The sequence below is a fragment of the Taeniopygia guttata genome, chromosome 1A, assembly GCF_048771995.1.
Source record: "Taeniopygia guttata chromosome 1A, bTaeGut7.mat, whole genome shotgun sequence".
In the NCBI taxonomy this organism is placed as follows: Eukaryota; Metazoa; Chordata; class Aves; order Passeriformes; family Estrildidae; genus Taeniopygia; species Taeniopygia guttata.
The window spans coordinates 11,692,680-11,714,035 of NC_133025.1; the positions used below are offsets into that span (position 1 = coordinate 11,692,680).

The 21,356-nt window shown below is 35.8% G+C and overlaps 1 protein-coding gene across 13 annotated transcripts in view; it reads left to right on the forward strand.

Moving 5' to 3' along the window:
• The window catches only part of MAGI2 (membrane associated guanylate kinase, WW and PDZ domain containing 2), a 694,323-nt gene that overhangs the window by 602,840 nt on the left and 70,127 nt on the right, over positions 1 to 21,356 (forward strand). For 10 of the 13 annotated variants that reach the window (XM_072919262.1, XM_030263730.4, XM_030263733.4 and 7 more), the window contains 2 exons: positions 1,620 to 1,651; positions 5,862 to 6,051. In XM_072919262.1, the coding sequence (XP_072775363.1) occupies positions 1,620 to 1,651; positions 5,862 to 6,051 (222 nt within the window). Of the gene's footprint in view, positions 1 to 1,619; positions 1,652 to 5,861; positions 6,052 to 16,097; positions 16,140 to 21,356 lie in introns of all 13 variants that reach the window. The other 3 variants (XM_012568848.5, XM_030263732.4, XM_030263731.4) reach the window with 2 other exon arrangements.

The window sequence follows — 21,356 nt, forward strand, 5'->3', positions numbered from 1 at the left end:
TTTCACTCTTATTAACAGTACAGAAGAATAGTGGGTAATAAAAAGGTAGCCATCTGCCATGCAATAAGTTATTTAATAAGTTTCTGCTACAGAATCCTTAATACTGAAACTGATTAAAGAAAGTGATGTACAAGTCAGATCTATCAAGGATGGCTGTTATCTCAGCTTGAGTTTGCAGATGGAAAGAAATCTGTCCACTTGTTAATAAAGCAGTTTTTATCCTGTAGAGTCAGTAAACATAAACCTTTCCAGGATTAGTTTTTTTCAATAGACCTTTTTTTAAAATAAAGCACATCAGCATTACTAAATAGCCAGTGTCTCACTACAAATGGCTCAAGTGCTTTTATACTGCAAGATATTTCAGTCAAAATTAATTAAGTATCAGGGCGAAAAAATTACCTCATTATCACTGAATTCTACAAATTTTAAATATATGTGCAAATATAATTCCTGTTGTGATTTTTCTGTAGAAAGATACTATGCTAATGCTCTCATAATTTTAATTTTCTTTTTAGACTTACTTTAGAAAAAAGAAATAATGAAGTCAGTGCTACTCTTTCAGCTGAATTCATTTTTTGAATGAAAGAGCAGACCTCCTATTAGATATCTCACTTTAAGCACCATTTCTGTTTCTGACAAAACAAATAAACTCTGTTATTCGCTTTTAATCTTACCTAGGAAGGTCCACAGACTTTCTTTTTTTTTAACTTGCTATTAAACTGAGAATGAATTTTTTAATGAAAGCTGTGTTGAAAGCTGGTATTTTAAAAAACATGAGCTAATATTCTTTGTAAGGCTTCTTTTTATTTAATACTTTGTAAAGATTTTTACCATTTTACTGCATAAGATAGGAACAGTGTTTTCAATGAGTGTTTCAAACCATTTCCTTTTATGAAAAAGACATATCTGGAGTTTTAAACATTTGTAAGCTACAAGAGTTGAAATTTAGGAGAGTCACTGAAGCAAGTTATCAATCGGTTAATAACTAAGGAAAAGGAGCTAAGTACTTGTGTAAAAGAGGTAGTCATGCATGACTTCTTGCTAAGACCAAATCCAGGACAATATCAAAATAAGCAATCCTCTTGAGACTTGGCCACCTTATCTAGACTAATAAAACAGTTATTTTTCTTCAGGCTTTTCTTCTAAAAAAATCTCTTGTATTATTAGGTTTTGTTGATGGGATGTTCTGAATGCTTCTTCCTAAAGGTGCGACTGCATTTGACACATCAATACCAGGTCATTTGGTGTCTTATCCAATGTCCACCAAGACATTTGGAAATCCTTTTGATTAGTTCTTTTAATTTCAACCTAATCCCATGCTGTTTGTTAAGTATGGCAATGATCTCAATAGCTCCACTTGCATACATATATATATGTATATATATATATATATATATGTATGTGTGTATATATATATATATATGTATATATATTTCTATCTATTTTTCTTAGAAATTATCCCTCGTGTTTTGTGTTTCCACCCCTTGTGTGTAGAGAATTTTCATATCTATCAATATTATCTGCAGACCTGAATGAGAATGGGAGCGTAGACACCACTTAGCCTCCATTCTTTGTGCATCAGAAAAAAAACTGCTAACATTATTTTTTGTTTATTTCAGGTTTCTTTTCTCCATGGAAAACTCCAAAGCCTGTAAGTTCCCTTTCAAAATTGTATGCATTGAGTTCATAAGATGGCTGTCATGCAAAGCAAATTTCTGTAGACTTTCATCTGCCCATCCTGTTCCCAGCTCATGGGACACCTCTCAGCAGTGCCCCAGCTCCAAGTGACACAACACCAGGGGTGGCCTCCCTGATAAGCTCTGAAGATCTGTTGACTCAGAGTCTCTGCCAGAAGTGGTCTGGAAAAAGGAAAACCATCATGTTAAGATAGGTGGCAAGAACCGGAAGTGTAGTGGCTTAAAAATAAGAGGTCTGGAGAAGAAGACAGCAGAAATGAGTCCTGTCTAGTCTTATAGCTGGCGAATTCTTTGTAATTAACAACATGCACTTTTTCTGGTTTACAAGTGGTTTGAGTTTAACATCCTCAGAAAGATTGTTATTCTTTCTTACATTAGGAGATCTAGAGCTGCAATAGTCACACTTCAAATAAGAGCTTGGGCAAAATAACTGAGGTGCCTTTTAATCTACTTTCCTGTGTTTCTGTGATTTTGACAGTAAAACCCAAGGTGTAAAGACTTCCCACTCTAAGACTGGAAGCAATGACTGTGTTTATTCTGCTGACACCACATTATATAATATTTTGAATTTGTGACAACATTCATAGTATAAAAAGAATTCATAAGCTACTATTTTTGGGTGTCTGGATTGTTTTATTGTTAGAGGGGGTTGTTTTGTCTTTTGTTTGGGTTTGGTTTTTTTTAATTTGGCTTTTTAATTGACATTTTACAGACAGAGTAATTCTTAATTCTCCACAAGGGTGTGTAGAGGAAATAGATCCTGAAGATTCCTAAGAGCAATGGGAATAACAATAGCAATACCTTTTAAAGGACTTAGAGCCTTCTTACTGAGGAAGTGCATTTCATCTGAAAAACTTTACATATTCTCATATTGGAACATGGCATGCTTACATTTTGCCAAAATAATTTTTCTACCCTGTCAAGTACAAATAGCAATTAATCAGCTGATGCAACTTTGTCAGACTGCTTCAGTTTATGGTGGTTTTGCTGTAAAAGGATAGTCTGTATCCAATATATTGGAATAAGTATTGCAAAAGTTGCTTTGTTTAACTATGTAGCAGGACACTTGTGAGAATAAATCAGATTATTAAAGGCTGGCTTGCTCGCACCAGTTTAATAATCCTGAATGGCTGGGATGTTCAATTCTTAATCTCAGATAAAAATTGAGGAAATAGATAGCTTGGTGCTCACTTGTTAAAAATCCATATTGGAAGACCTCTTCCTGTCCATACTTAGCCTTTCTATGTACACATCAAATATATAAATATCAGTGTATTTATTGTTGATGATTTTCTGAAACATTTCATTATATGAGCAGTATGGTAGTTCATGTTCAATGAACTTGCCAATAATCAGGAGCTAGAAAAACAGCCTGAGTTGATGCAATTTTTCATGCAACGGTGTGAGGAAAACCAGGGCTCGCAGAATAATATAGCACCATTTGTGCTGTTCCTGCAGGCAGACTGAAGGCCCACAGATACTCTATTTTGGAGTAATCTCAGCAAGAGATTTCACTAACGATTAACCAAGTTAAGATAGTGTGAATGCCTCTGTTTGTCACCACTTTTAACTAGATAAATAGTCAGACATAAATTTCTCATGTCCAAGGCCTGAAGATAAGATTGAACCAAGGTTTAGAAAGCCTCCCCAACACCTCAGCACAGCCTGTATCTGTGTGACAGCAAAGGAAAACGAAGTAACCTGGAGTAACAGATCTTTCCAATGTATATCATGTATATCTTATATCTGTATATCATGTATAATATTAGTGCAAAATGACCATGAGCAATGTCACCAAACCATTGCCCCAATTTGGATTTGATGTCCTGCACTCACTACTGTCCTTACTTTCAAGAGTGCTTTCTTTTCTGATAACTTCCATTACTGAACACTAGTCAACTATTTAATTAGTTGATATGGGTTTGGGAGATATAATTCCCCTTCTGTTTATCTGCTTATTTAGCTGATTGAACTTCACACTTGAAGATTTAGAGCTAACCAGCAAGCAAGAGTTAGACATATGGGAGGGACGCAGTAGGGTTTTGTCAATTGATCTTCAGTTTCCTGTCCTTTCTCCAGGGTAACATTTGCTCATCAAAGATAATTGTATTTTCTTCTTTTTTTAAATCTTTCTTTGAGTATTTTAATTTTGTCCGGTTTCACATTTTGAAAGAGGTAAGTGATCTATTTCCCCAGAACTTTCCAAGAAATTAGGCATCTTTCACTTCTAGACAAACATGACCTGGCATGTCTTTCATCTTCATAATGACAAGATAGTTTGGTTTCACTGGCTTGTGTTCTTCTTTTAGATTCCTAAGGGAAGGTAAAGCCTATAGATATTTTTCTGGTAATTTCCTTCATCATAAGGAGCTTGAATTGAGCTTAGTTCTTCTTTCCTATTTAGACATAGGGGTCATAATCAGGTGTGTTTCTAGAGACCTTTGAATTTACAGTTCCATAATGCAATTATATAATGTATGTGTGTTTGTAGCTACTGGAGGTAATTTCTCTAGGGCTGTCAGAAGTAGTGCTGTGCTATTCATGTGACTTACCATACAGGCTAATTTACCTAAAGGACTATTATTTGCAGAAGATAAATTTATCTTGGTGCAAGGAGTGCCTGAAGGTACCCAAGGTAAATTCAGGTATTTCCATATCCCATTGTATTGCACAGAATGTATATACTTATAGCTTTGAATGAGCCAGCCCTACTTACTGCTGAAATTCTGACAGGAACACATCTTGAGTTATGATAATACTTTGTAAAATAATTAGGCCAATATCTATAATCAATTTTTCTTAAGAGCCTAAGAAGGTCAGATCACCTGGGATATGCAGCAGGATAGTTATTCAGCATATTCACCAGGAGGACACTAAAACATCCATATTCCACACATACCTGGTGTGAAAAAAGTGTGATGCAATTAATCATCAGAACAGAGAGTAAAGCCTACCTGCTGACCCAAACACCTTCTGAAACCAAGGAACTAAAGACAAACGAGAGTCACAGAATTTGTAGAGCAAGCTCACTGTAAACCTGCAATCATCTTTGATAAAACTTCGCTGATACAACAATATAAGTCAGTGGAATTTAATTACAGATCCGCTTGTTTCCAAGAGGCATTTTTTTTCTGTAATTGCCATTGTTGGTTTCTGTGTGAGAACACACTGTTCCAGAGGCTTTACCACCCTTGTCCTCAGGAGGGGTTATAGGAATAGCTAAGTACTCATTTCCTGAGATAAACATTTGTGTTTTGTTTAATTTAGCCTCTTCAAAGAAATTTGCTAATGCAATTTGATTAGTAGCCAACTTCTTCAAAAAATAAAAAAGCAGATCCTCAAGCCTTCTTTTGCACAGCCTATTATATCTTCAAGCTTGATGTACATGTAAGACTGCTAAAGACAGTCTTGAAGAAAGCGTGAACTGAGGTGTCTTTCATGCATAGACAATAGGCTGTTGTAGGCTTTCCTGTAAATGGCCTGGAAGAGTTGAAAGCCTTATCCTGTGCTTGGTTGTGTAATGCCACTTTAGTGGGTTTTTTGGAACACTAGATGCTTGAATACATGCTGTAATAATTTTCTCTTCGGTTTTGATTTGTTTTGATTTTCTTTTGATTTTTTTTTTTTTAATCTTCAGCTGGAGCTGTAAATTCTGCTCCCAATTACAGTTATCTCATTCTCCCTGGGCAGCTAGTTATTTTCATGTATTCTCAGAAGATACAGCATTGAGGTCATTCACTTGCTACACAGTCTGTCCCTTTTTTGTTAAGCACTACCTTCATGTATGTTATGTATTTTGATGAATCTAAAAATTGTGTCTTTACAAACTCGCAGATTCTACCTTTAGCAATTTCTACCTTTAGCAAATAATTTCCAGTAGCTCAGCACATTCTGTAAGAGGCAATCCACATGCTTCAGAGGTAATGCTGGACCTAATCTTACCTGAGAAAGGTTGCATCTTGCCATGAGCAACAAATTAAGAAGTAAATTTAACCAAGTCACTTTATAAACAGCACAACACACACCTTTCATTCAAAAGGCAGCAAATAGATTTAATAATTTTACAAAAAACATCCTCAACAAAAATCACTGCCTTTGATCTCATTGTGGAAGCCACAGTTTTTGCAAAACTTCATTTTTATTCTCTCTATGTTTTTATTCCAGATGATGGAACGATGGGAGAATCAAGGCAGCCCTCAAACAAGTGTGTCTGCTCCAGCTATGCCACAGAATATTCCCTATCCACCCACTCTTCACAGGAGTTCATTTCCTGATTCAACAGAGGCCTTTGATCCACGAAAACCTGACCCGTATGAGCTGTATGAGAAATCAAGAGCTATTTATGAAAGTAGGCGTAAGTGAAAGCTCTCTTAACCCTGCTGGCCATTTGGTATTTGAAATTTTGCCTTTGAATGTGTCACTGTTTACATGATTTTCTGTAATTATCTTTTGTAGTTTAAAGAAACTACATTTCTTTCCAGTAAATAGAGGCTATTGTAAATGTTTCAAAAACTGTACACTTGCATATTTTCTTAGATCTTACGTAGATTCTCATATTTGACTTTCATAGGTGTTTTTTCCTTTATTTTTAATCTTCCCAGTTTGACTGTTATGTCCTTGGTGAAGCACAGTATATGTCCCACCACATTTTACTGTGGTTTTTTTTCCTTCATAGTCAACCAAAATGAAGATGGGAATTTATCAATAAAAAAAAAAAAAGAGTTTCACCTACTTTCACTTCAAAGTGACATTTTTTTTAAGAAATTTCAAATGTATTTGTTTTTATAAAAACATCTTTAATAAGTTTTCACATTGCCCTTGGTAGTTAGAAAGTAACCCATAACATGAAGTACTATTTGAAGGTCTATACAAAACAGTACTGACCCATTGAGATGCTCGTCTTGATTTAATTTCTCATGTTTTTGAAAATATAGCCCATATTTTTGACAGTAAGAATAAAAGGGCTTAGACTTATTTACTCTTTTTGTAAAGAACACTTTAGCTAAAAATATTGTTCTAAATTGTCTTCAGCATTTGGACTTAAGATAAAATTTTTAAATTATTTTTTAATTTACATTTTTACTGAAAGCTTCCATTCCAAAGCTTCCACTGCCATTGCTTGCATATGCCACTTTTCAATTAATTCTGTGGAACACTTGAGCCTATAGACCATGCTATAAATGACACATAAAATATTGGAGCTGATTCAGACCAGTCCATTAATATTCATTAGGCCCAGAGACCTGGAATATTCACATTTCTTCAGCATGCAAAGGGATAGTCTGAAGGAAATACATTATGGTCCCAAACACTGGGTTAATGCCATTCTTACTTGCCTTGGCCTATACATCAGTTGCAGCATCAGCATCTCCTCTTTGGCTTTGGTATTCCCAGTCCCCACAAGAATGGATATTCTGGAGGAACACCAGAGTTCATTTTACATCAACTCCAAGTAAAACCTGATCTATTCTCAAAGCTGCATGTCATATTCCTCAGTTCTTTGCCACTGTGCCCAGTGCCACCATTTTCTGCCACACTGATCCTATTAAGAGAACACTTTTCAATATAGATTGTCACCCTAAAACTCACTTTCCATAATACAGATTTTTTTTTTTTGAGGGAGACGGTTGTTGATGTTTTATTTAACTCTATGTACTTAAATAAATTGCTGACTTTTTTGAGGAATATCAGGTATCTTACTTGCCCTAAATATGGATTTGAGATCTTACTTAGACCCCTGTTAAAAAGTATTTACTCTTCAATTATAAACTGTTAGGCATAGAAACTAAACTTTCTAGTATATTTACAAACACCATGTAGTCCATGTTGGCTGGTATTCCCAAGACGATGTACAAAAAAGAGACTATAATTTTTGAAATTTTAAATCTCACTGAAGTATGGATCAGGATACTGTGTGGAATAGGCCAAATAGGTTTGAAAGACGTAGGACTAGTTTTGAGCAAAGATTGGAAATAGTTTTCAGACATCTCCCCTCTTTCACTTTCTCTTGTGCATTAAGGGCTAGACTAGTATATAAATAAAAAACATTTGCTTGAACTGCAATATTATTCCCCAAAGTGATAGAATTGGCTATATGATAAATCAAAAGGAAAAGAATTCATTCCATAGTTAGAAATTATTTTATGTAGTTCGGCACCTCTACTGAAAAAACTCTTAGCTTTGTATAGAGGTCTAACAAACAGAAAACCCTTTGCAAATAATCATTTCCCATATCAATTACTTTTAGAAGTTATGTAGTTTAACAAAAATCTTTCCACTCAACAGTCAGAACCATCTTCTGTAGTTAAAGTCATTAGGCCAAGAGTGCAGACTTCCTACATTGAAACAAATATCTTTGTGAGACAATTAGGAAAATATTATAAATGCCATATGGATATATGACATAAATATTTATATGGCATTTTCTTTCAGCCTGGTCCCAAATCTACACTTGATCCATGTGTACCCTTCATGAAACTGTGGGAATATAGATCTGATGTCAACTACAAAGATTAGCTTACCTGCCAGAAGTTTATATACTACATTACAGGATATATTACATCAATCAGTATTCATGGGTGCTTTCTTCAAGTTTTCTGAGTACTTCTTTGACCAGCATGAACTCTTGTCTTTTACTTATATGATCTACTGTGTTGTATATGCTTTACAATAGGAAGAGCATCTAAGAGCATCTGTGTTTTAATGTATAATTGCATTTGAGTTCTGTCCAAAAGGCAACTGGAAACTGTATGTGAGATGTTTCCAGCTAGCTGCCTAGAAAAGCAAATAATTAAAAACAGTGAAGCTGCTAGGCCCAAAACAAGAAAGAGATGAAAAGCAAGACTGCAGTAACTTTATCCTCAGTTTTGATCAGTGTCCCATCTTTCAGTTAATCCTGGAAACTTAAATTTCTTATCTTCTTTCTCCACTATCCCCTCAACATTTTCTCTAAGATTTGATTCGACCAGTTTCCAGCCAGATCTTGTCTACATTCATATCCCTTATTTATAAATAGCTGCCTCAGAAGATCTCTATTCTCCCTGACATTTTTTTTTTCATTAATTCCATAAGCACACATTTTAGCAAATTTAATTTGTCAAGCCTTAGCACCACGTAGTTGTCCTGCTTCCTGAAGCTGGGAACAGCAGGAAGGAAACCCATTACTGAGTCGAGTAATTCTCATCTAACTTGAGTATATAGGAGGGAGAGTTTCAAGACAACACTGTTTCCTTCCATATGGCAGTGTCAGGTTGGTAATCTTTGGGAAGAACATGCCCTAAAAGTGCACAGGAAAAGTTCAACTATTTCAGTTTTTTAAGTATTTATCTCAAAGCAAGTTTGTCTTATCTCCTGGCAAGACCTTCTTTTCATCTTCATCTTCTAAAAATAGGGCAGAGAAGTGAACAATCATGACCTGGAAAATTCAAAAATAAAGAGATAGTGCTAAATTTTTGTTTCTCTCACTGTGAGACTGTGTTACTAAACAGTTGATTTTTGTACTTCTATAGCTCTGAATTTCTACAGAGCCTTTATCATAGGGTTTCCCCACACTCAACACTCACCAAGGCCTCCTGCTTCCCAGTCAGAGAGGGAGTGAAGCAAGTTATGAAAAACAAGGTAGTTCAGTGAGGAGCACAAGGAACATGACTCAAAGCAGGGCAAGAATGAGACCAATGTGTTGCCTCTATCTCATCCCTACCTAATGGTAGCAAGAACAGGGTTGCAAGCAGGAAGTCTCAATGAGAAACTATGATTTTCATTCTACAGAAATGTTTTTCTACTTAAGGGACTTGAAGAACCTGCAAGACCCTGTGTGATGGGAAGATTTCAGTTTGTAATGGTTACATATGAATTGCAAAGCACTACCACTTCTGTATGGGAAATAGTTTCATAGAGGCCATCAAATGATGCATTAGTACAAAAACAGAGTGCAACTCTATTTTGGAAGTCATAGTACCTTTGAAAATTATTTGTCATGAGTCAGCTGTTAACCTGTCAGCTCTTCTGTCTTAGCTGTCACCCACCTCTGCTGTCACCTATCACTTATGCTCAAAGCTCCAAGTAAATAAAGGAACATAAGGGGTTTCCACTGAGGAGGACTACCACATCATCTAAAACAACTGCTTAAGAGCAAAGATGGGAAATTTGTTCATGCTTACTTTCTTTACTTTGTCTCTCTGGTTTTTGGTTTGGTTTTGGGGGTTTGGTTTTTTTTTTTTGGTTTGGTTTGGTTTGGTTTGGTTTTTTTTTTGTTTGGTTTGGGGTTTTTTTGTTTGGGTTTTTTTTTTTCGTTTGAGTTTCAGGTATTTTTTGTTTACTCTCTTCCCCCATCTCTTCTTATTTATTCTGCATGATGAAGATACCTAACTTTCTGCTGTGACATAATTTTCTCAACTGGATACTTTTTCATTTATTCTGTTCTACTATTAATTCAAAGCAAAACCTTTATCTCCTTTTTTCTTATGGAAACTATTCAATTGTAAGTAGAAGTGTGACTCTCCTGATGACCAGTTTAGGTACAGAAGGTAGAAAATGGAATATCAGATCAGGAATTTCCGATTAATGAAAAAATTATGACTTCATATGCACCAGATTATTACAGTTGTAACTGGAGCCCTTGAGTTATCATTAGACCTCATTCACCTGAATTTTAATTTTTTTATTTATAAATTCTCCTTATTGTGTCTTATATTTTATATTGAACTCTGTTTATTGTAAATCCACAGTTTATAAAAACTTTGTTCAGACACCCCGGTAGGCAGACGTTAGTCAACCAGGAGTCAAAAAGCTGTTGGGAATCATAATGCCATAATATTTCTCTAGTTATAATAGAAATTTGAGTTTATGTTCCTCTAAGGAAAGAGGCAAAATTAAACATTTTTTATGTTGATTGGGTTACATTTGTCCTTCCATTAGTGGGGTAGCCAAGGCTGATTATGTGACACAGAAATGCCAGTAGGAAGAATGAGATAAGCCAGTGATAAGCTCTCATTAAAAGTGAAATCTGAACAATTACAGTTCCACCTTTAGCTGGAAGAACAAAGGTTACTTTCTTCAAAATCTCCCATGTTATTTTCTCCTCTGACAACAGTACTTTGAATTTCTCAAGTCCCTTTCAAATCTATCAGCTGTTTTATGCAATGCATTATTTTTACTGATAGAGATTTTAAAAAATTGGAAAATAACTAAAAAGCAAAGTTCACCAGCATCTGTGAAGTACGTAAATCGCAAATGTGTTTGAATAATTAGCCTCCACATAATAAGGTATATTCTTTGGTAGACTTATAGATACCTTTCTGTAAGGGTCACAGACAAACACTTCAATTCATATTCACGGGCTACGTTTCTTCTGGAACATCACTCCAGGTTTTCAGCACAGATATGCATTAAAGTAGGAAAGATTTGTCAGACAGCATTATACTCATCCATAATGTGTAACCACAAAAATACCAGTCTTGCAGAAAAATACTAAGGCAATCAGAGTTTCCTAAATTCGATACTCATGGAATATAAAAAAAAAATATTATGTCTAGCACTGAATGCATGACCACCTGAGGGGTTTTATGGCATAGTCTACAGCTAAGCAGAATTTCCCTGCCAGTGCTTGTTGGCTAAAGAGCTACAGTTAAAAATTAAAGATTGAAAATATTAAAAATTGAAGGAAATTTCTCACATAATTAGTACTCCCACTTTTTTTTCAGATAGTGTTTTCCTGACAAAAGAAAATTTGCCTCTAACATTTTTTCCTATTTTTGCTCATTTTTAGTTTAAAAATAAACCACATTTTAGTTACGGTGCTTTAACATATCTGTGCATACACATCTGTGCACAGTTGCATATATATGCAGAAGTATGATAGTACTAAATACATAATATTCTGAAGTATTATATAAAGGGGGTTTTGTATAGGTGAAGGGTTTGGGACTGTAAACTAAAAAATCAGGTTCTATTTTCAAATCTTCCATGCACTCAGTTTACCATATCTTTCAATATTTCTGTTCACCAGTTAGTGCCCTTTATGTCAATAGGAAGAGAATTTCTCAAAGCAATTTCCAAACAGTCTGTGTTGGTGTTTTCCTTGCATCTATTGCTACCCTAAGCAACAGCTTGGAGATGGTCTAAGAACTTATATTATTAAATTAATATAACCCTTTTTAATAAAAGATGATATACAATAAAAGGAGAGGAAATTTAGCAGACTAATGGCAAATGGTTTTGTATTGTTCATTACTGCAGCAAGAATTACTCACCATGACAAAATGGATTTGTTGCTTATATGAACTGACAGTGAAACCAAAAGCACTTTCAAATGGAATTATGAGTGTATAATCATCAGAGTACCATGGAAGTAAAATTATTTTGATTGCTGGATTGCAAAGTAGGTCCCTAATGACCTCTGCTAATATGAAGTGCCAGTTTTACAGCTGATGGCAGTGTTGAAGATGCAGTATTTCTTTCTCTTTAACAATTTACACTTTACAAAAAGGTATACAAATAGATTTTGATCTGCAAAGTACTTAAGAGTCAAAGTAAAAATTTAAGAGAACTGACTTGTAGGCATAGGGGAGTGGGCCACAGGTGCATGGCACAAGTGTGTGCTGCATTGCCTATGAGCTGTGGCAAACTGCTGCTTGTAAAGCTTTGGAAAGGACATTGCAGCATAATCACACTCGTTCTCACTCGTGAAACTCCTATTTACTTGAAGCATGGCTAGTACAGAGATGCTGAAATACAGATGTTGCCTTGTGCTAGTTTTGTTCCATGTATTTAGCATTCAACAAAGACTGATCCAGAAAACAGCAGAATATAGAAAAAATATTATCAAATATCAGCATAATTCTTTTTCCAGAGAATACCAATGGCTCCATTGGTGTAAATAAAAATACCCATGTGTCATGCTGTGGGTGAATTTGGCTCCTGTGGCTGTATCTTGGCAGCAAAGAATCCTGCTATTTTCACCATTGATTTCATATAAATCAGGATTATGTCCCAGGTCTTGTTTATTGCTTGCCTGTTTTCACAAATATTTTACAGTTTTCAGTTTAAAATGAATGAGTGAAAATGAAATAAATCTATTAGGGTAATTTATTTTAGACTAAACAAGAAGGCAGGTATGCAAGATTTTTACTGTTCTATCTTGTAATAGCAAAGTTAATCTTGACTTTGCATTCATCTGGTATGCATAGAATCATAGAATGATTGCCATAGAATGGTTTGGGTGGAAGGAATCTATTTTCAACCCTCAAATCTTGATGTATGGCAAGACTTCTCAAAATGCACAACTGCATCCCCATTCTCCAGAGCACAGGGAGTCATCACCATGGTGGAGATTTTTTTTAATATATACAAACAGCAGTTCAAAAGATTTCTTAGTTTTACTTTCCTGATTCTTGTTTCTAGGACAGGTTAGCTGAACTAATAATTAAATCAGTGAATTTAACAAGTATTTTATAATACCTTCAAGCGCTACTTTGTAAGCACTTCATTCCTATTTCACATGAAAGACTACAAATACTCATGGCAATGCAGCTGCAGAAGTTCAACCAAAAAGGCATCATAGGGAGAATACAGAAATCTTATGTCATCATTTTAAAACTTTCAGCATTATGAATGCCTCTTCCTGGTGCCAGTGTTGGGTAGACTTGTCTCTTTGTCCTGACCTCTCCAAAATTTCATTCTTCTACCTTATTTTCTATGAGGTGGAGGCAGGATATCTAACATATTAAAATGGAAAGTTGCAAATTGCCTTGTGTAATGATAGTTTCCTATAAACCTAATTAACAGATTTCTATAAAACAAAGATCACTAGAGTCTCACAGTATTCTGGTAAAAGCACCAGCTCAATTTATCCTTAGCAGATAGAAGGCACCAGGATGTGCACAAATGACATGCATTCTGCTCAGCTGAGGACCAGGCCCAGCTGGTCCTTTTTATTAAAAAGTCCTTCCTCCTCTGTTGGAAGTTGCTTTTCTGTAGGGTCTCTGAGAACAGAATTAGGTGAGTTTTGAAAAAAAACTACTTATGCCTGCATTTGACAGATGGAGACAGTGCTAATTCAGTCCCTTCCCCTCTGTTAAAGGTTCTTTGAAGTTTTCTAGTATTTGCTAACAGTTTGCTTGTCTCATGAGCACAGCTATTTTGAGAATATATTTGCTTTCCAAAGTGTCAGTGACATTATCACAATTACATGTACTGCACAGAGATCCATACTGCTGACAGCAGATTCTTCTTAATATGAACATTGCTTTGCTAGGGTTACCAAAACCACAAATCTGCACCTAGGTTTATCCTTCTGGTGATCAGACATTTAAAAACTTTAGGGCTTGGCTCAGCATCTTCAGCATAGCACAGTTCCCATTTTCATGTGTGTGAATTCCTAAACTACAGTGGAAGCACATGCTAGGTGCTGAATGGTTGATTACAAGATGATTAGCACTGTGATAATCTACATGGAGTTCTGCAAGGCAAAGGAACAAAAGCCATATCAGACTTCATGAGGTTAGCTTTGAAGGAAACCACCTCATTGACAGGCACTTTGGCTTGACCACAAATAAGTTCCCAAAAAAGGACACTGCTAACTTACTTAAAATATGTGGCTGTCTGTCTCAACACAGCAAGTTGTTCCCTAATCGGTCACAGTTTGAGAATGGTGGTGATTCCTTCACTTTGCTGCTTGAGGCCAGTTCTGGGTGATATTAGAGTGACTGCAAGTAGAAAGGGAAACAGAATGAACCAATCTTACAGCAGCTCCAAAGAGCAATTCTAGCTAAGTGACCAAGAGAAAAAGCTTGTGTACCTTCAGACCTAAAAGTTTATTAAGACTATCAAGATGAAATTGCTTTCTCTACATTAAAATAATTTTGTCTCTTTTAAGAGTTCTATTAAAATCTTGAAAGCCTGTGAATAAAAAAATCATTTCTCCAAGTTTGCAGTGGATCAGCATCAGTTTCAAAGATTTTGGTTTTCAAGAGCTGTGCTGGTGCAATATTTTACATCTAGATAACATGCCTCCCAAACCACTGTACAAAATCTGTAGTGCATGAAGGAATTGTCTCCTTTAACCATCAAAGTAAAGGCATGCAGCCACCTCTAAAGTCAAACAGCATTGCCCACATGACACAACTCAACATAGACAGTAAACAGAAATGCAACAGGAGCACCAATCCAAACTGATGTCCTCATTCAGTTGACCTGGATTTAGACAGGTCAAGGCTGTTATCTAAATATCCTTGTTAAAAATTTTTAAGACATCTCCATTCTTGGGAGCCGCCTTTTGGAAAATACCTTTGCCCTCCAACAACCAGTTCAGTTTTATCTCAAGAGAGCTCTAATTCACTCAGCTGCTGCCATTGGAGCCTATGCTGCCTTTAGGAGGCAGTCCACCAGAAGGCAGGTGGCTTTAGTCTAAACTCTTTCAAAGCTTCCCACAGAAGCAATGCTGTATTATGTCTTTTACCACACCCTTCTGTCTTAGGAAGATGATAAATACTCGTAGGTTGCATTACTGTTCTACAAATGCTGTTGTGAAAGACCTTACCTCCTTTAGAGTATGAAACATGCATGGCATGATATTCATGTTTAGAGTCACATAAAGGGGATACCTGATTTGCCCTTTTGTTGTGTATAGGCCAGTAGAAATCCCCTTTGGCTTGGAATGTTTTGCAATTCACTCTGGGTGCTGCCAAAATAATAAAACAGAAATTCTTGTTGAGAATATTTCAAAATTAGCAAAAGAACCATGACCAAATTCAGCTGTGGACTCATCCAGATTCCTCTAATGCAAGCAAAGTAGTTTTATATGAGAACAAGACAGTTAATTGCTGCACTTCATATAGTGAAATACAAATACTTTGAAACTACCTGCATGTAAAGTACGTTAAAGGGATTTACATTCATTTCCCTTCATCTACAATCAGTTTTCTTATTGGCAACATACATCTTTCTGGAAAAATCTTCCTCATCTTGATGATAAAAGAGACTTTGCAATGGAGTTGTATAAAAGCAAGGGTCAAGCCATCTGAGTTCAAGTCATCCAAACACACCATTAAACTTCCCCTTTTATTGCTGTACTTGAATAAGCACAAATATTGTCACTATTTTTCACAGTTTTAAACAAACTAAAAATTTTATCTTCATCAGAACATACATTGTGTTAGAGAAACATTACCACGTCACCATCTTTCTCCCTTTGCAGAGAAATGGCCAGGGAGGTCTCAATCTAGCAGGAATATGTACATGTACCACATGGAAAGTAAAGAAGGAGGGGAGGAGAAAACAAAATTTCAAGAAAAAATAGAAAATGCATTTTAATAATTCAAAACATAGCAGAGAAATTGATGCTGCATCTTTAAATAACTTGAGAAATGTATTTCACCTTTAATTCCCCATTTTCCTATTCAGAACAAGTGCTGCCCAGGACTGGTTTTCGAGCGGATTCCTCTGGCAAGTATTCTTCAGCCTTTGTTTTCTGTAAACTAGTTGTCCTTCATTTTATGTTTTAGCTATTCTTCTTTTTTTTAATCATTTCTCAAGATGATGGACAGTCATGACTGCCCAGTCACCATTTTGTTGTGTATGATCTTTGTGGGGTTGTAGAATGCTTATGCCAAATCTTCTTATGATAGATTTGCATTTTGAGCAAGGAAAGGTATTTATTTTTCTTCAGACAGTTTTTGTTTATGTTTTACTGTGTTTTATGTGTACTTTCATATTAGTGTTCACTCTTTAGCATAAAAGTGTATCTCTAGAGCTCATGCCCAAATCTAAGCCAAATAATTTTTTTATATCTGAATTTAATTCTGTCTTAATTCTATCACTAATTCCTTGCTCTCATACTTATATTTTGTGCTGTAAAAATTAAAAGAAAAAGCTTTCAAAATCAAGAGATTTTTGGGGTGTTTGAGTCAACACTGATCTTATAAAATGGCAATGGACTTTTTTAAAAAACATCAATATTTGATTTCCCGGTGTTATCATGCTGAGTTAAAACAGGCATCCCATACCAAAAAAAAAAAAAAAAAGGCTGTTTTGACAATCCTATCAAAGTTTTTTTAGTCCTACACAAGCTGGACAGAGATCTTAAATTAAATATAACATTGGACTGGTTTTGCATAACACAGTAGGGTTTATACATTGAATTACTCTGTCAGCATACCAGTTCTTTTTTCTTTTCTTTGATGATTTTCGTACTGAATTTTTTATTTGCCAGCATTCCTCTCTATAAATATCAAGAGAGAATATGTATGCTTTTTAAAAAAGCTACTTGCATTGCAGAGCAGCAGATCCATGACTGTTTTCAAGATTTTCACATCTTTCAAGAGTATCTGAAACTCAGATGAAGTTATTGTAGTTTTGTGTCGATCCCAATTTACAATTTATAATTGTATGAAACAAAAATCTTAGCCATCTTCAGCAAAGGAGTCCAAATTAGTTTTTCTTTTCAGTAGGTAGCTGAATACACCCAGAAAGACTGTAAAATTATTACAGCAAAGCACTTCATCTTTCCTTTAATTACAATATAGAAGAGATTTAATAAAAATTTTATATCAACATTTATAGGATCATCCCAAATACCAGGTTTATCACTGTAAAATCACATAGCACTTGTTCAATGTGTCTCACACAGAAAATTAATTGAGCATTTTCAGGTGTATATTTTCTCAACCTTTAAGAAACAGCTGCGTGCATGCATCTCAGTGTGTTGTCCCCACACAGAGATTCAGATGAGTGCAGGGCAGAAGGGCAGCTGGGGGTCCATAATCACATCTTCACCCGTGAGATCTCATATTGTTCAGTAACAATCTATTCTGGTACCATTACATTTAAAGCAAATCCCCCATCACTCAGGAACCAGGAAGAATTTCCCAACGCTCTTTACCGTCCTCACTGTGCAGCAATGATCAGATCACAGCTTGTCCAATACCATTCTCAAATTCATGGGGGACCCAGCTGGTTTTATAGCCCAGCAAAGTGGATTGGTGTGATTTTTTTTTTTTTCTTCCAGGCCAAATGAACTGTTAAAAAAGTTTTCCTTCATACAAAAAGAAGAAAAAAAGTGGTAAAACCACTGTAAAAAAAAAAGAGCATTAAGTTACTATCAGGCAAAGTTAAAGTTTTTTTTCTAATATAAATGTGTAGAGAGGCAAGGAAGGACAGGGAGCATTGTCATTCTGGCAGAGGGTACCCATATTACATGAGCAAAAATACTGACTTTAAGGTGAAACTCTCAGTAAAACTGGAAGGAGACAAGTCATTAAGGTACATTAAGCTGACTGGAAGGAAAAGACAGTGTTAATTCAGTAGTGGCTTGTCTGCAAGCCTATTCATTACTTCTTACTTGGCATGAACCACAAGGTGCTAATCTAGGTTAGCAAGAGAAAACAAAAAGACACATTTTCCATAATGAAGTTATATTAACCAACAGTTTGTAGTATATTGCAAGGCACAGGAGTGTCATTTTCTGTAAGTACAGGTAATTTTCTCTGTATGATCAACTGAAAATCTGTTCCAGTAAGAAAACACAAAATTTAGTCTATCTGAAAATCCCTTGTGAGGAACAAAAAGTACAAGAGTCCTGGAGAAGCAAGCACTAGAGGAATATCAGATGAAATGTAATCATTTAAATGGGTAAGAATACTTAATCAATGTATATTCAGGAATATTGAAACTGCTGCCACAAAATCATAGGGGATTTTAGTAAATCTATCAAATGTGCTCCTATGAAAAAGCACAAATTAGTGAACAACTTACTTGTTTTTCAAAAACAAGGAAAAAAGGATCTCAGCAGCAGCAAGGCTTTAGAACATGTTTCTGATCAAAGACTAACTGCCAATATAGAGATAAATGAGAGCTATGCAAAGGGAGTTTAGCAAAAGTTGGTTGGACAGACTAACCTGGTAACTGATTTTTTTACACCGAACAAGTGGTATGTGCTTAATTAATCTATACTTTCCATTTTCCAAAATGCCAGTTATAATTGTAATACTTCCATGTTAGCCTGGAAAAGACAGTGCTTAGCATGAAATGTAAAGACAAATGGCTAGAAAGCAGCTAAGCAATTCTACTAGAAGAATCTGGACTGAAAGATGAATATTATTGGAGAGCCTTGCAATAGGTCTGTCTTATTTCATGCATCAGTTAAGCACATAAACCAGGGTTAGAAGTCAGGTCCACTTTCAGAGATGTAAGTTCAGGAACCTATGGTGTAGCTGTCTCCAGAGCAGTGGAAACATGATCAGTGCAGTCGTATCACACCCACCATGAAAGCTGAAACAGCATGCAGGTTTGTGTACCAGTCAGTCACTGGAGATACTTTGATATTTTGGTACTTTGATATTACTGCAAGGTGGGTGACCTAGTGACAAAGGCCACAAACAAGCTCAGTTGCCAGGGTCTTCCTTGCCTGTGTCTTTACTGGTAAGGTCTGTGTGCTGTTTGCTTGCAGAGGTTTTTAATAACAGGAAGCTAGACTTGATGAACCAGGGATCCTTTCCAGTGTTTTACTCCCCTAGTGGGATAGAAAAGAACATTATTTTTTAAAAGCAGTTTTCAGTGGCCTGTTGGCAGACAATGGACTCCACAGAATTCCAAGTCTTTGGGAAGGAGCATTGTAGCCCACTCAATTGATCCAAAGGCTTCTAAACTGTGTTAGAACTCATAGGAAAGTATGCCCCTATACAGCATTTTTCAGCCTAAAGTTTTTCATGGTCAAGCTGGTTTGTCTATTCCACTCTAAATGGGGTAGAAAAACAGCATCTTTTAACAAATAAATAATGCCTCTGGTTTTAGAGTCTGTTGCCAACACTGGTTTGGCTCAGCTTTGTCTATGTATCTGAGCGACATTTTCATCTCAGTTTGCCAGAGCAAGTATTCTTCACAACTTAACATTCTTTGATTTTCTTATTGTATTCCCAACTGTGTATATTCATTCACTTGTACACAATAAAGGCAGTGCTCGTGTTGTGACAGAGTGCTGGAGACAGTGCCTTTGAGTGTTAAACCTGGGTTACCAAAGGTGTCTATCTACAAAAGCATCTCTCTGGTACTAAGCCCTGTCCTTGTAGGCACAGCAAACCAGGTAAAGTACTGCTTTCATCTGAAATTCCTTTGCCTCTCACAACTTTTAAATGATTTGTATTAAGCTAACATACTGTACACACACAGAATTCATTTGCTCCTTAGTGTTGAGACATATCAAATAAATGGAAAAAGATGGTATAATAAGCTGCTTGGTTCTGTTTGGGTTTGTCTTCTCAATATATGAGAAGAAACTTGGTAGGAAAAGGTAATACTTTTCTTTTACCAATTGAAACATTTGTGATTCAGTCTCACTTTCACCAATACTGATTGTTGAAATAATGCACTGTGCTGCTGTTTACAGAGGATTTTTTATTGCACAGTCATAGTATAGAGCCAGTGCATGTCGTTCTACATGTGTCTTTGCAATAATACCTGAAACAAATCAGGATTTAATCCCACACTACACATGGCACTTGCCAAATTCCACAGTTTATGAGGTGCCCACTGATGGCTCTGAGGGGAGATCTGTAAGTGAGAGCTGCTGAGGTACCATATTTCAGCCATCTGTAATTCCTCCCATCCTAAGGGAACAAGGCAGAACTGGAGGCACTAATGAGCAGTTTGCTGAAATAAACTTTGTCATCCCTTTTTTCTGTTGGGGTCAGCAGCAAGCTGACACTGACCAAAAGCTTTTGTGTCACAATGTATAGACCAGAAAGACCACTCCTGTCAATCACTGCTTTAGGTGATGAGTCTAAAGCATCTCCAGCATGCAGACAGTGATAGTCACAAGAGACAACTTCTTAGTCTTCTAAATGCTTATGGTTTCACTTTATAATATTTGAAATTACTATTAATATTATTAATATTATTATTATTATCCCAGAACACTGTGTTCTTTCAAGTGAAGCTAAAGACACTTTAATAAGAAACTAACTTTTAAAATACTCTATATTTCTCAACTGATCTATTACAGGGCATAATATATGTCTAAAGACGGGTTAGGCAGCCATATGGAAATGCAACCTTATTGATTCACAAAGCTGTTGAGACTTTAATTGAGTAGCATTAAGGAGTTCAAGTTAATGAATGTTAGCTTTCAATTTAAACTCTGAGACTGAGAGGTTTATAATGATCATTTTCATCAAAACTCCTTATTGAGGGTATTACCTGGAAGTGAAATACTTAAAAGCTACATTATATAAAAAGACATATATATATATATCTGTATTTGGAGCGTAAATGGCATGTAGTAATTTTCATATTTTGTGAGTTGGACTGGTGTATCTGTCTCCCATTTCAGTTTATTCTTTGTAGGATTTAATGAACTGCAAGGAAAAGACAAAGACCAGAGGTGGATGAACATTAATCCATACAGTCAGTTTTAAGAAGAAGACACATTTTTGACCTCTGTTTTGGACAGACTTTTCCATACTGTTCTTCTGTGAATGTATTCTAGTTTGGTTTAGTGTATTCTACTGAACATAACCACCCTCTAAGAGACATTTTCAGTTCTCCTCCTTGTGTGTGGCCCATTTGTTTCCGCCAGCTCCAGCCAGGATGCCATTAGTCACGTGCAATAAACACCAGGTGGGAGGGGTTGGTGCAAATTCTCAAGATAAGACCAAAATGCTTTGCTCA